The following is a 13,233-nucleotide window of genomic DNA, read 5'->3' as shown; positions in this document are numbered from 1 at the left end:
GAACACATCTGCTGACATGAAAGCACTCGTGGTTAGAAAAACAAAATAAAATTTGTAACAAGTAGTTACCGTGGTAATAGCAGATTTGGAGTATACAACTTCATGACAAGATAAAGCATTTTTTTCTTCTCCAGATTCTGTCACTAGTAATCATTTAAGGAGGAAGGGAATTCAGGGTTATGGAAGGAAAAGGCCAAACAATCAAAACAACCAGTAATTGTCAGTTGTGATACTCCAAGTTGCTGCACTGCTTAACCTCAACATTTCCAAATATGCCACAATAGCAAAGTATAAGGGTGTTGCAGTCCATGTTTACATATGAAAAAAAAAAAATTCAGATTCCACATTGTTCATAAGGTGAGACTTCAAAAGGCACGATTAAACTCTGGATCAAAAACCATTAACAAAAAATTGCAGATTTTAGCCATTTCTGTAAAGCTCAGAGGGGGGGGGAGATGAACAGTTTGTATCAGCTTTTCAAACACAAAGAAAAAGATTACAAAACGCTCACATTTTTGTACCAATGTTTCACTATGCCATGGCCAGCAACATGACATAGATGGATAAAGCCTCGACTACAGTCCATTGAACCCAGGTTTGATTAGCAGCTCAGGATGTCAGACATGCTGGCAAGGAGGGATAGGAATGCCCAACCAGCAGGGAGGGTATTTTAGACCAGAGATTACAGGCTGCCTTACGGCTACAATCTGGCCCAAGGCATTTTGCCCTTATTATGTCCTATACCAAACAGTTTTGAATGGACAAATACATGCTGAACATGGTAATGTGGCGCCCTAAGCCTTACCAAGCAAGTGGCCCTGTTCTAGACATTCCCTGCAGGGTACAGTGGTCCATAAAAAGTAGCTGTCAGATGAAACAGATGAACGCAAGGTAGGAGTGATACCAAGGGGCTGGTCATAAATAGAAAAAAAATCCACTGGTGGAAGGATTCAACTGCATGACCCCCACCCCAGGATGTCATTAGGTTCTACAACAGCCTCAGCTTTATAACAGGTATAGCCCGAGGGCAATGACATAGCCAGAAATAATGAAGCAAAATTCCACTATGCTACCTACACAAATTCTCCTCATGAACTGTATCAAACAAGGTTTCTGAAGTTTCAAAAAATCACAAGGGGCGATACTTCACAAGGGCAGTGGAATCCATTAGGCAGAATCCCACATACAAAAGTTTCAAGAGCCATGTTAAAATATATAGGGATTCCCAACGTTCTACAGAAATCCAAAACCAAGAACTCTTCAGCTTTATGTTCAACTATGGTTCACATTTTCCTTCTCAAATGCAGAACAGGAAGTGTACCACAAAGAAACAGTATGGACAAATGCATTTCAGTTTTAAATTAATTTAAATGCAACTTCAAGAACTGACAACCTTACCCACTTCACATTTGCAGGCTAAAAAGTTTAGTTTAAAAAAGTAGTTTTGAGTGCCAGTACTTATACTTCAATTTCACTTTTGTTTTTAGAGCTACTGCATCTTCAGAAGTGTGCTCCATCTCACACACACGATTATATACAGGGGTATTACAATAAAATCACAACTGCATGCATATAATTTTGCCAGTTACTGGACACTGTCATTATGGTTATTATGGTGCACAATCTACTAATAGTACCTCAAAAAGTATAGATGCTTCTCCAACCATTCCCAGCTTTACTGTTATTTAAATTGTTCATCTGGGTCATGGTCCATTTTCACTGGAGGTCCACAAAAAGCTTGGCGAAATGTTAAAAGTACAGTGTGCAACGCAGAATAAGTGAATACATTTTTTTCAAAAGGTTAACACACAGCTGCAAGCATTTCAAAAAAACAAATACAAATACTATATTAGACTTATCAGCAATAAAATCTGACGAGCTAGAACACTCAGCAGTAAACCAGGCAAAACAGTCAGACATTCAAGCAATATATACAATGTACACTTAAAATAAAAAGGGGGAAAAATCCTCAACATCCAGACTGTCAACACTAATATGATGGAATGCAAGACAGACAAAACAGGGCAGGTAATAGACTAGGTGAACTCCAACAAAGAAAGAGAAAAGCAAATGAATCATGCACTAAAAAAGTGTGTGACACCCTTTACTGAGGAACTGTGCAACATTACAGAAATACTGAACAGACATCCTGATGTCCCACACCAACACATTATTTTGTTTGGTTGGTTGAATAACTAAGTATTGAAACATCAAAATATTGTAAATGTGACTCTATATTCCCCCACTGTTTTGCAATCCCAGAGTTGATAAATAGAAGGGAGTGTCAAGGGCAAGGTGAATTGGCCCCAGCACCGAAGTTAAACATTTTGGGTTTCAATATTTTGAGCTTTTCGACCAAATGAATGTATTTCATATATAATGCATTCTACTTACAGACATGATATGGCTTCTGCAGAACAAATATAGTGTCAAACTTCACAAAACATATCAATACAAACAGCAAGCCCAAGGGCAAAATACCAGTTTTGCTTACAATGCAACACTTGACAGCACATTTTAGCAATAGGTTAATGTCTAGGTCACTTTTACCTGTTATTTCACCTGTGGACCAGATCATAGCTTAAAAGGATTATGACAGCTATCCAGTAATCAAATTATTACAAAATAAAAAGTGACTTAGTATCTCTATTACAGGTGTTCAAAGAAGCACATCTGTACCTCCTTAGGAACTCATTCAACGTGCTATGTAATCACCCCAAAAATCTTAATCACCACAACTCAAATACTAAGTAAAGCAAGAAACTTTCACACCACCTCTGTTCTATATGAAACAAACATGCTGCGGACACATGTAACTCCATATGAACTGCATGAAGCAATTCTAGGTGCTAAGAAGAGCACCATTATTTAACATCAAAGACTGAAACAATACTAATTTCATGAACTCTACCTGTACAGTGACTTGGGAATGGTGTCCAGTCCTGCCATATTATTAGAAACCCAAAACACTTGGAGAAATTCAGCAGAGATGAAATAGCAAGCCAGAAGAACTGGGACTAGCACTCTTGACTTGATTAAAGAAACTACAGGGCACCTTCATATCCCTTGTGTTTTTAAAAATGACTAGCAATGATGGCACAGTCTTATCTAAATTATTTGGTATACCTAGATGAAGCTCATTCACCAGATCTTCTTACATAAAATTTCCTTTTACTGGGAATCAAAACATATCCTCACAGAAAATCATTTCATATGACAAGTAGCAATGCTAACTTCTACTTTGAGACAATATTGCTATAAGTACCAGTACATATTCTTATGCAGATTAAGCTGCAGCGGTTTGTACTAGACTTTCCCATTATTTTCTTTACAATCAGATATAATTTATGGTTCTTTGTGCTAAAGTACATAAACGAAAATGGAATTTCTAGGCTTTTATCAGGTTCGAAAACTGGTATGCGTTTCACGTTTTTAGGGCATTGTATCGCCAACGGTATTAAACCTTCGTTCATCACATACTGCTCTCGCTCAACCTGCATGCAGTGCATGAAAGCCAAGTATTCCATCGTTCCTATAAAAATGTCTGCAACACTTAAAGAGCTTAACGTAGCACCAAAACGCCTAGCCAATGCAAGTACTGTTAACAATTAAACAACACTCTCCAAAGAGATGTGTGCTCCATTACACAGAATACAAACCACAGTAAGTTATCAAAAGTTAAACCACTCATGGCGTTTTAGAACACATAGATGCTTCACAATACATACAAAGATAATGGCCAAAAAGCAACTTCCTCCGCATTCAGAACATTACTACTACTACAAAGCATTTCAAACATTTTATTTGCATTAGGTGAAATATGCCAGAAATTACACATTCGAGCAAAGGGGATAATTCTATGAATGAAACCATACAGTGACAAGGAAAAAGACACATCATATCATTTCACCAATAAACTTGTAAAACAAAAAAACAGCAGAAATGACAGCATACTACACAATAAATACGTTTTCCTTTCCCCATTATAATTAACAAAATTCATAAATACAACAAATGCCATAACATTCATATCATTCAAGCATCTGACAGAACTACAAAACGCCACAAGGATAACATACTGCATATAGTTAACGCAGGCCAACAACTACACGTAACCGCACATAAAAAATATACACAAATAAAAAAAATCGCCGGCCTGTGAAACATTATACAGTGCCCCCTTCTCCAAATCTGTAGGCCTCACACCATTCTCACATGGGTACATCTCTCACTACATACTGAAACGTTAAAGCCACAATCTGGCTAGCTACACCAAAACTGCAGTAAAACCATTATGCGCACCTCGTCCCCGGACATTGTTTCCTTCCTCACAAGTAACGGCGAAACAATAAATAAATGAAATAGTTGACTTTTTGTTGTTTGTCTACAAATCTTCTCGCCCCTTCTGTTGCATCAGCAGGTCTTAGTTCCTGTCAACGCTTCTGTGTAACCCCCGCTCACAATTACTGCGCGTGAGCAACACCCCAAAGCATTTTGGAACTTGTTGTTTCTTTCCCAATAACACCAAAGCTCCAACTATACTTGAAATAATGCGCTCCAACTATAACCTCGGAACTAAAAGTAACATATGTACGCTTGGAATATGCCTTTCAGGTGTACGTTAAACGTGCCGCCATGTTGTGAATGTCAAAACAAGGAAGTTTGCATATTTATTCACTGTCATGCCAAACTCTGCTCTGTGTCCCCTATATATTGGAGCTCTCTGGTAGGTCTTTTAGCATCAAGGTTTTCAAACACGCCATGCATCCCAATGGCTTATAACCATAATTTCACTGTGTAAGTCACAGCTCGAAAATTCATATTTCCAGACTCAGCGACAATACCAAAACTAATAAGGGGAAAAATTCACAAATCAGGAACACATTTTAAATTTTATTACGATCCTCGGCTGGGGTGTCTTCTGTGTGGAGTCTGCATGTCCTCCCTGTGGTCGCGTGGGTTTCCTCCGAGTGCTCCGGTTTCCTCCCACATCCCAAAGACATGATGTAGGTGGATTAGACACTCTAAATTTGGCCCTAGGTGTGTGTGCGTGCGTGTGTGCCTTCTGTGAAAGGTTGGGCGCCGGGCTGGCAACTCGGCACTGTAAAACTCCACTGCCATTCATGAGTGGACAGGGTGATCCGCTGTGACGACCCCTAACCGGGAAAAGGCCGAAAGAAGAAGATTACATTGATTTACAAAGGTGAAAGAATAAGAGAACACAAATTAACATGCATTTTTCTGAAGGGTCTGGTAGGGGACTTTCACCTTAGTGTATTTTGCTGTTGTGGTACCTCCACCTTCACTCAAATCTTTACTAAACTCCTAAATGCATTTTCTCTTCCCTTCTCGCCTAGCTATATCTCACTGCTGCCTTGCATTATCCCCTACCTCTTATTCAGTACCTATCCCTCACTAATTATCTTGTTCTTTTTTTTTTTACAGTCTATTACCTGTGGGCTCCCACTCTCTCCTACCCAGGAAAGTCAATAACATCCACAAAAACTCTTTAGACCCACAGACACCACAGGAAAGAAAAATCATCTCTAGGGATCTGGTGAAGTCTCCTACCCTCTCTGCGCCCCTAGGAACGGCAATTCCCCTCATTAGAAAGAATACAAACTCAGTGTATGTAACCTTACTCTATGATGTTTCATTTTTTAACTATTTCTGTTAGAGCTTAGTACCATACCCAACCAGCGCGCCATAGCAGCCATCTGCACACCGCTTGTACCCCCAGTTTAGCCACCCTCTTATAAATAAGTGTTCTCTTAATTACAAACTACCATTTTTTTCTGTGGTCTTCTCTGCTGTCAGTTCCCCCTGTCACCACAAGGTGACACCCTATAACTATAACATAACATACCTTACCTTATTTCACCTCTTTCATTCCCATCTTAACTAAACCTCTGTTGTTCTGCTATTTTCACCCAGTTATTTTTTCACTACCCTTCCATGACACTCCTAAAATAACCCTTGCCCTGCCCAACTTACATTTCTTCTGTTTTACGATGCAAACTCTCTTTAGCAATCACCTACCTCTTAACTGATTGTTTTTTGCTGCGGGGTCTTGTCCATCCTTAGCTCTACCTGCTCCGTTCACCTTGCGGGCTCACTCCGCTCCCCTACCCTACCCCCAAATCTCACCCACCCCCAGAGCACCTAACCTTATACTTCCATAGCCACACCTCTAAACAATAACCTATCTCATCTCATTAATCAATTAGATATTCTACCCTGATTGGCATTTGCCTTCCTCTCCCTATTTCCCCTAACAGCTCCACCCCCTCACTGGCTTACTCTACAACCCAATCTGACCTGTTTATTCAAACCTATAAGCCTCACTATGACTAGCCCAGGCAGGCCATTACACTTTAAAGTAATCCTCTGGTCAGCATGTCTTATCTCTCTACTATTATCTTACAGCTTAAGCCACTATGAAGTCCCAACCTTTACTAGATTTCAACACCCTACAAGGCAAACAAACCCATTCGCTGGTATAACTTCTCAACCCATATTAACATAACGTCATCATCATCCTACCTTCTTCCTCAATTTCACAGATTAACCCGTATGAAATATTTCCAAATCAAAAAGGAATACACTATATTCTTTAAAGTCTCCAAACTTAAATATAGTCTTTTACTGGGTCTACTTCAACACGGGGACATTCATCCGAACCCAGGTTTTTACACTACCACTACCAACTCCTCACCAGCCAATAGTTCACCTTCCAAAAACCACACCAACACCCTAAACTCTCTCTTGATAGGCCATCTTAACATACGCAGCTTAAACAATAAAATTACACAACTTCATGCCCTATTAGACACCTATTCTTTTGATATCCTATGCCTAACGGAAACTTGGCTCAAACCCACAAATAACGACAACAATATAACTCCATCAGGGTATAACATACTCCGACTTGACCGTCTAAATAAAAAGGGTGGTGGGATTGCTTTACTGTTTAAATCTGGAATGAACATCACCTCAGTAGACATTCATCTATCACCTTCAAATCTCAAGATTTTAACCACCAAGCTCCAATTAAATGCTAATAAATCCATATACAATATTTTGCGCTTATATCCCAACAGGAAATAACATTAACACTCTTGAAAATACCCTTAGCTGGCTCTCATTAACCCTACCACAGGAAACCATACTCCTTGGTGATTTTAATATTGACTGGAATGGGTGTACCGCTCCCAAACTTACTACTCATATAAACCTATTTGGCTTTCACCAAACCATGTCATTGCCAACCAGGACCCACAAACCTAGCAAGAAACAAACTACCTTAGATTGGATATTAGTTAACAACAACCCCCTCAAGTACAAAACCAGCATACTTCCCGATGAAATTAGTGACCATTCCCTGACCTTCATAACTAGAATAAAGACCACCATTCCCAATGAAACAATATTTAGAACAACCCGTAACAAAAAAAATTTCAACCCAGAGAACTTCCAAGCAGAGCTCAAAGCATGCAACTGGTCACCCCTAAAATGCCTGCCACTTGATGAAGCAGTTTCTTTCTTTAACAACAAATTCCTGCAAATTCTTGATAACCATGCTCCCTCACGGACTGTCAGAACAAAAAATAAACCTGCTCCCTGGCTCTCCAATGAGACTAGGCACAGCATTAAACTAAGAAATAACATCTGGTCTAAATGGAGAAAATCAAAAACCCAATAGATCACCTAAACTTTAGATAGCTTCGAAATTCCACAAAAAGAGCTATAGTCCTTGACAAAAAAAACTACTACCACAAACTCCAACAATCCCAGCAGAAATGCCCACAAAAGTTCTGGTCAGGAATAAACAAACTGCTGCATCCAGGTCACTCCAAAACCCCTACACCCTCTAACCTAACTCAAAGCCCTCCAAACTTAATTGCTGACACTTTTAACAAATTCTTCTCTGAAACTGTCCAATCCCTAGCTAAGACCTTACCACCTGCCACCACCTCAGAATCTCCTCCACTAACCAATCTACCCCAAACTTTTCATCTCCAGCCTATACCCACATCCCTCATTCACACTCTACTTCTTAAACTAAAACCATGTACACCAGCAGCTGATCTCCTCCCAGCTGAATACCTGCAAATTGCAGCAGGTGTACTAGCCTACCCAATCTCCATCCTAATAAATAGATCCATTACTGAATCCTACATCCCATCTCTCTGGAAGATCTCACATATCATCCCCTTGCATAAGGGAGGAAACTCAAATGAACTTTCAAACTTCCACCCTATAGCCCTCCTCTCACCCCTAGCAAAAGTTATGGAGAGATGTATTCACCATCAACTATTGCATCACCTCATCGAAAATAACCTACTAGTGGACTGCCAACACAGTTTTAGGCCTTTTCACAGCACTACCACAGCACTCCTATCCGTTACTGACTGCATTAATAAAAATAGAAATAATAACCTGCTCTCTTCAGCCCTCTTTATAGACCTCTCCAAGGCCTTTGATATGGTGAACCACCAATTACGATCAAATATTCTCAAATCTCTTTCATATGATACTCAAGCAGTTAAATGGTTTCATTCATACCTTGAAAATAGACAACAAGCAGTGCGTTGGGAGAACAACTTATCCTCCCAGCTCCCAATCACTCTTGGAGTCCCGCAAGGATCTATTTTGTGTCCACTCCTCTTTAGCATCTTCATTAATGATCTAAAAACCTCCCTTCCCTAAACCACCTGCATCCAATATGCTGACGATTCAACTCTAATCTGTCATGCTTCGTCTCCAACTGAACTCCAAAACAGGACACAAACTGTATTCACCTTAGTGGAAAAATGGTTCCACCAATGGTGTCTCCTCTTGAACCCAAAAAAAACAAAACTACTAGTGTTTGCACCTACTCATAAGACCCCTCCACTCAATCTCTTACTTACCTCTAATAATGGTACAGTCATCACTCCCGACAATTCCACTAAACTCCTAGGTGTAACTATAGATAATAACCTCAACTTTGACACACACATTAACCTAACTATTAAATCTGTAAATAGAAAACTTGGTTTCCTGCATAAAATCAAACCATTTCTCACAGCCTCTGCCAAGATTACTATTGCTCAAACTCACCTGATGTCAATCCTCCTTTATGCCTCTCCCATATATACAAACTTAACCAAAAGCAATATAAATAAACTGGCTACTTCTTATAACAACATAGCCAGATTTGCCACAGGTACCCCATTTAGAACCAACCACTGTCAAAATCTGAAACTACTTGGATGGCTGGAAATACAAAATCAACTACTCTACCAGCAACTCACCTTTATCCACAAAATCTTACACCATCCCACTAATACTCCTATACTCAGTAACCTCCTAAATCCTTATCAAAACCTTCCAACCCATCGTTCCGGTAATAGATTACAAGTAGCCACCTTAAAATCTAAAACCAAATCAGGGGACTGTCTGTTTTCTAACTCTGTTGGTAAAACATGGAACAAACTCCCAACTGAACTAACTTCTACCACATCCACCCACCTTTTCAAGAACCAATTAAAAATGTTCTTAAAATCCAAATGGCTTTGCCCATGCACCAAGCTTGACTGATACCATCTTCCCTTGCCTTTAGCTTTTTTGACACTAATTCTTCTACTACCTTTCTATGGCTCTCGCTTCTAAAATTATAAATACTTTGCTCTCTTCATACCCTTCATTACTGTGTCAATTTCCTTACACAACATACTAACTAACGCTTATACTTATCTATGATAAATGCTGCACTAAATGACTGAAACAGTAATCTTCATAATGTTACCCTATCCTGCTTACTGCTGCTGAAATAACAAGTTGTACATGAATGTATAGTTATCTAATTGTTGTTGAATGTATAGTTATCTATCTTTATAGTGCTACCCTATTTTGCTTACTGCTGCTGAAAATCAATTGTACATGATTGTATAATTATCTAATAGTATTGTGATTGTATAGGTATCTTTCTGCATTTTGTATTAACTGTTTCTTTCTCGGAGCTTTTCTCCTCGGGCCTCTATTGAAAACGGACATATATCCAATTAGACTAGCCCGGTCAACAAATGTAAAATAAATAAATAAAATAAAATAAATCTGTAACTTTATTTGTTGACTGTAATGCATCTCTGTTTCTCAGAAAGTATAATCAGTTCAAGAAGGACATTGTCAAAATTTAGATCCCAAATCAGGGAAATCCCTGAAACCAGGGGCACCTGAGATGTATGCTTAACTCATTAGTCTAGTGCATTAATTCTTCACCCAGTTTGTCAAAGCCCAGTTGACTGTGCTTGTCAGACCAAATAGGATTCTGACAAAAATACTTTACAGGGGTCAAAGTCCCCTACATGCAGCCAGCACAGTGGTGTAAAGTGATACATTAGTGGATTAGGTGTCTAAGGTATTGTCAGGGACAAAGATGCTTCCTGAAGTAAGGCATGCTCCACAGATGGGAGTAGCTGTCAGATTTTAAGGTTGCCACCTGTTATGAAATTTTCCCAACAGTCAGGAAATCTGGAAATCAGGATCTCTGTCAAGAAATCCAGATATGGAGAGTACTTGAAATGTATTTTAAATCATTCTGAGAGAGCTAACACATCTGAAGTATGTTTCTTTAAATGTTTATTATTTCACTTGGATTTACTGTCTGCATTCAAATGCAGTGTGTAAAAACAATCATTGCTGTGGCTTATGTTTTTTGGATGTGTTGGGGGGTGAAATGTATATAAGAGCAACAAGTTGTTCATAATTTTTTTTTTACTTTCCATCTCTGTCAGACATCAGCATTGTACACAATAAGTGGCTACTTTGAGGGGAATGGCCAAAATGCGTGGGGAAATGATCATATCATTGGCACAGTGTGGCACAGAGTTGCCAGCTCACAGTTCTATTTTCCCCATCGGAGTTCTTGACTGTCTCCATCTGTGTGGCATTTGTATTTCCTCCCTGTCTGTGTGTGCATGTTTTATCCAGCTGCTCACTTTTTTTAGAAAGCATGTTGTGTGTGTGTATATGTCTGTGTGTGTGTGTGTGTGTGTGTGTGTGTGTGTGTGTGTGTGTGTGTGTGTGTGTGTGTGTGTGCGCGCGTGTGTGTTTGTAAAAGTAATATTGGCAGGTGCATACATAAAGCACCTGGGCAGTGAAAAAATAAGGCATACAGTGCATCATAGAACATTTAGAACCTCAGAGATTCTGTGTCCCATCATTCCTGGCTGTATATGGGGCTTAGTGGGTCCACAGTTGTGGGGCCCACATACTCTAAATCTCTCCATTTTCAGCAGTAGACACAGAAATTGCTATAGCTTGTGTTTGGCTGGTCATTATTTCTTTAACTTTCCTCAAAAATCATACCTCATAGGTGTGCATAGAATGTCACTGCAGTTTGTCTAGGGCCAGTGCATTGCGTTGGAACAACACATCAGAAAGAATTACTGTAAGTATTATTTTTTCACTTTTTTTCACAATTAAAAATTGATGTGTATACATCATACATACATACATTTGGTGTGTGTACTATTAACAGCAACAGAGCACAACGACATATTCAACCTATTCTTTCACTTTCATCCAAGTTTAACTTCATAGGGATACACAAAAAGTGCTTGACTTTAGGGGATCAGGTTGAGGAGGCATGCTGTGTAGATGTATGACAGTAACAATTTTAAGTATATGGCTGTTTTCATTTGTCCTTTCATTTTCATCCCAATTTAACACCATACAGGTACAGTGAAAACATTCTTTTTTTATTTTGGGGGGAGCAATCATCTCAGATTTGACCTATGTGCCCTCACATACATTTTATGCCCAGTTTATGGATATTACTACTCAGTTTTGTAGTAACTATTGTGTCATAAGCTTTAGGCATTACCTGTTTCTTCCTTAAAAAAAAAAAATCTTTCCTTAGTCATATTTGTTTTGTTAAGTTCATTACTGGACCAAAGGCTGTGGGAAAAAGCTCTAATATACAACTCAAAACATTTAGTACCGCATAGGTTCTGGGAACTTAGTGGCTTTCAGCCTCCCAGCATAATTAAATACTCACCACTACAGTCACTTCAATGCAGTCTTAGCCAGTTAAAATGTGTTGCAAGGAAGTAAGAAAAAGCTGAGAAGTAAGAGAAAACAACAACAAAAAAAAAACATAACAGAAGTACTCCGGATATTATGAGGAGGCAAAGGTGGGAAGTCAACATGGGAACACTGGGGTTTATGAAGGGTGACAGCAGAAAACATGGGTGGGGAGTGCCACGGGATACTTTGCCTAGTGATCCATATTATCTAATGCAGCCTATGTAGTCACGGTACATAGCATTTAAAAATTGGTACTTCTAGGTGGGTCTTGCCAAACGGGATGTGGCTACAGTTAGGCAAGTGTCTGTTTTCATTATGCAGGGAGCGTGGCTTACTTGTCAGGAAGTGGAAGGATGCAAAGTTGGCAACACTATCGGATGTATGTCAATGAATGCAGGGGATGAGCAGAGGAAACAAGGGTACCTCATAGTATTACCCTCCCAGCAGCAGAAGCATTTACTAGCAAGGCCCGCGGGGATGCCCTTAAGATCCATATTGGCCTCAGCTCACTCAGAAAAATGTCTGATGAGAAAGGAGGAACAGTTAGACCCGTGATGGACAGGGAAATTGGAATGGCTGAAAAGAAGGAAGCAATAATGGGAAGGGGGAATGTATCTTCTATGCAAGGGATTTTGTTTCTGCGCACCTTAATTATAGAATTAATTCCATTATCACTAGGTTAGCAGACAATGGGTTAAGTTATAACTCCTTTAGTTGAAGCTTGTTCAGTTTACTAGGCTTGACCAACTTAAGAGAGACAAAGTAAAAAAAAAGAAAGTTAAATATTTGTCATAATGATATTATAAGCAATAGGACTGATGCCCCCAACATTAGAGTTGCTCAGCAAACTTTTCTCCACTGCTAGGAACCCTGCCCTTCACCTTATGCATCACACACACACACACACACACACACACACACACACACACACACACACACACACACACACACACACACACACACGCACGCACACACACACGCACACACACACGCACACACACACGCACACACACACGCACACTCACGCACACACACACGCACACACACACACACACACACACACACACACACACACACACACACACACACACACACACGCACACACACACACACACACACACACACACACACACACACACACACACACACACACACACGCAC

The 13,233-nt window shown here is 39.6% G+C and overlaps 1 protein-coding gene across 1 annotated transcript in view; it reads right to left on the bottom strand.

Annotated features, from left to right (window-relative positions):
- The window catches only part of EIF2S2 (eukaryotic translation initiation factor 2 subunit beta), a gene marked incomplete in the record, with an annotated part of 541,218 nt that extends 536,678 nt beyond the window's left edge, over positions 1-4,540 (bottom strand). The window contains 1 exon segment of the mRNA XM_044090251.1: positions 4,303-4,540. Within this exon segment, the coding sequence (XP_043946186.1) occupies positions 4,303-4,317 (15 nt within the window).
- Between the last annotated feature and the right edge of the window lie 8,693 nt (positions 4,541-13,233).

Source organism: Protopterus annectens, chromosome 12.part0, assembly GCF_019279795.1.
Source record: "Protopterus annectens isolate FY-2018-M chromosome 12.part0, PAN1.0, whole genome shotgun sequence".
In the NCBI taxonomy this organism is placed as follows: Eukaryota; Metazoa; Chordata; order Ceratodontiformes; family Protopteridae; genus Protopterus; species Protopterus annectens.
This window is presented reverse-complemented; position numbering and strand designations above follow the sequence as displayed.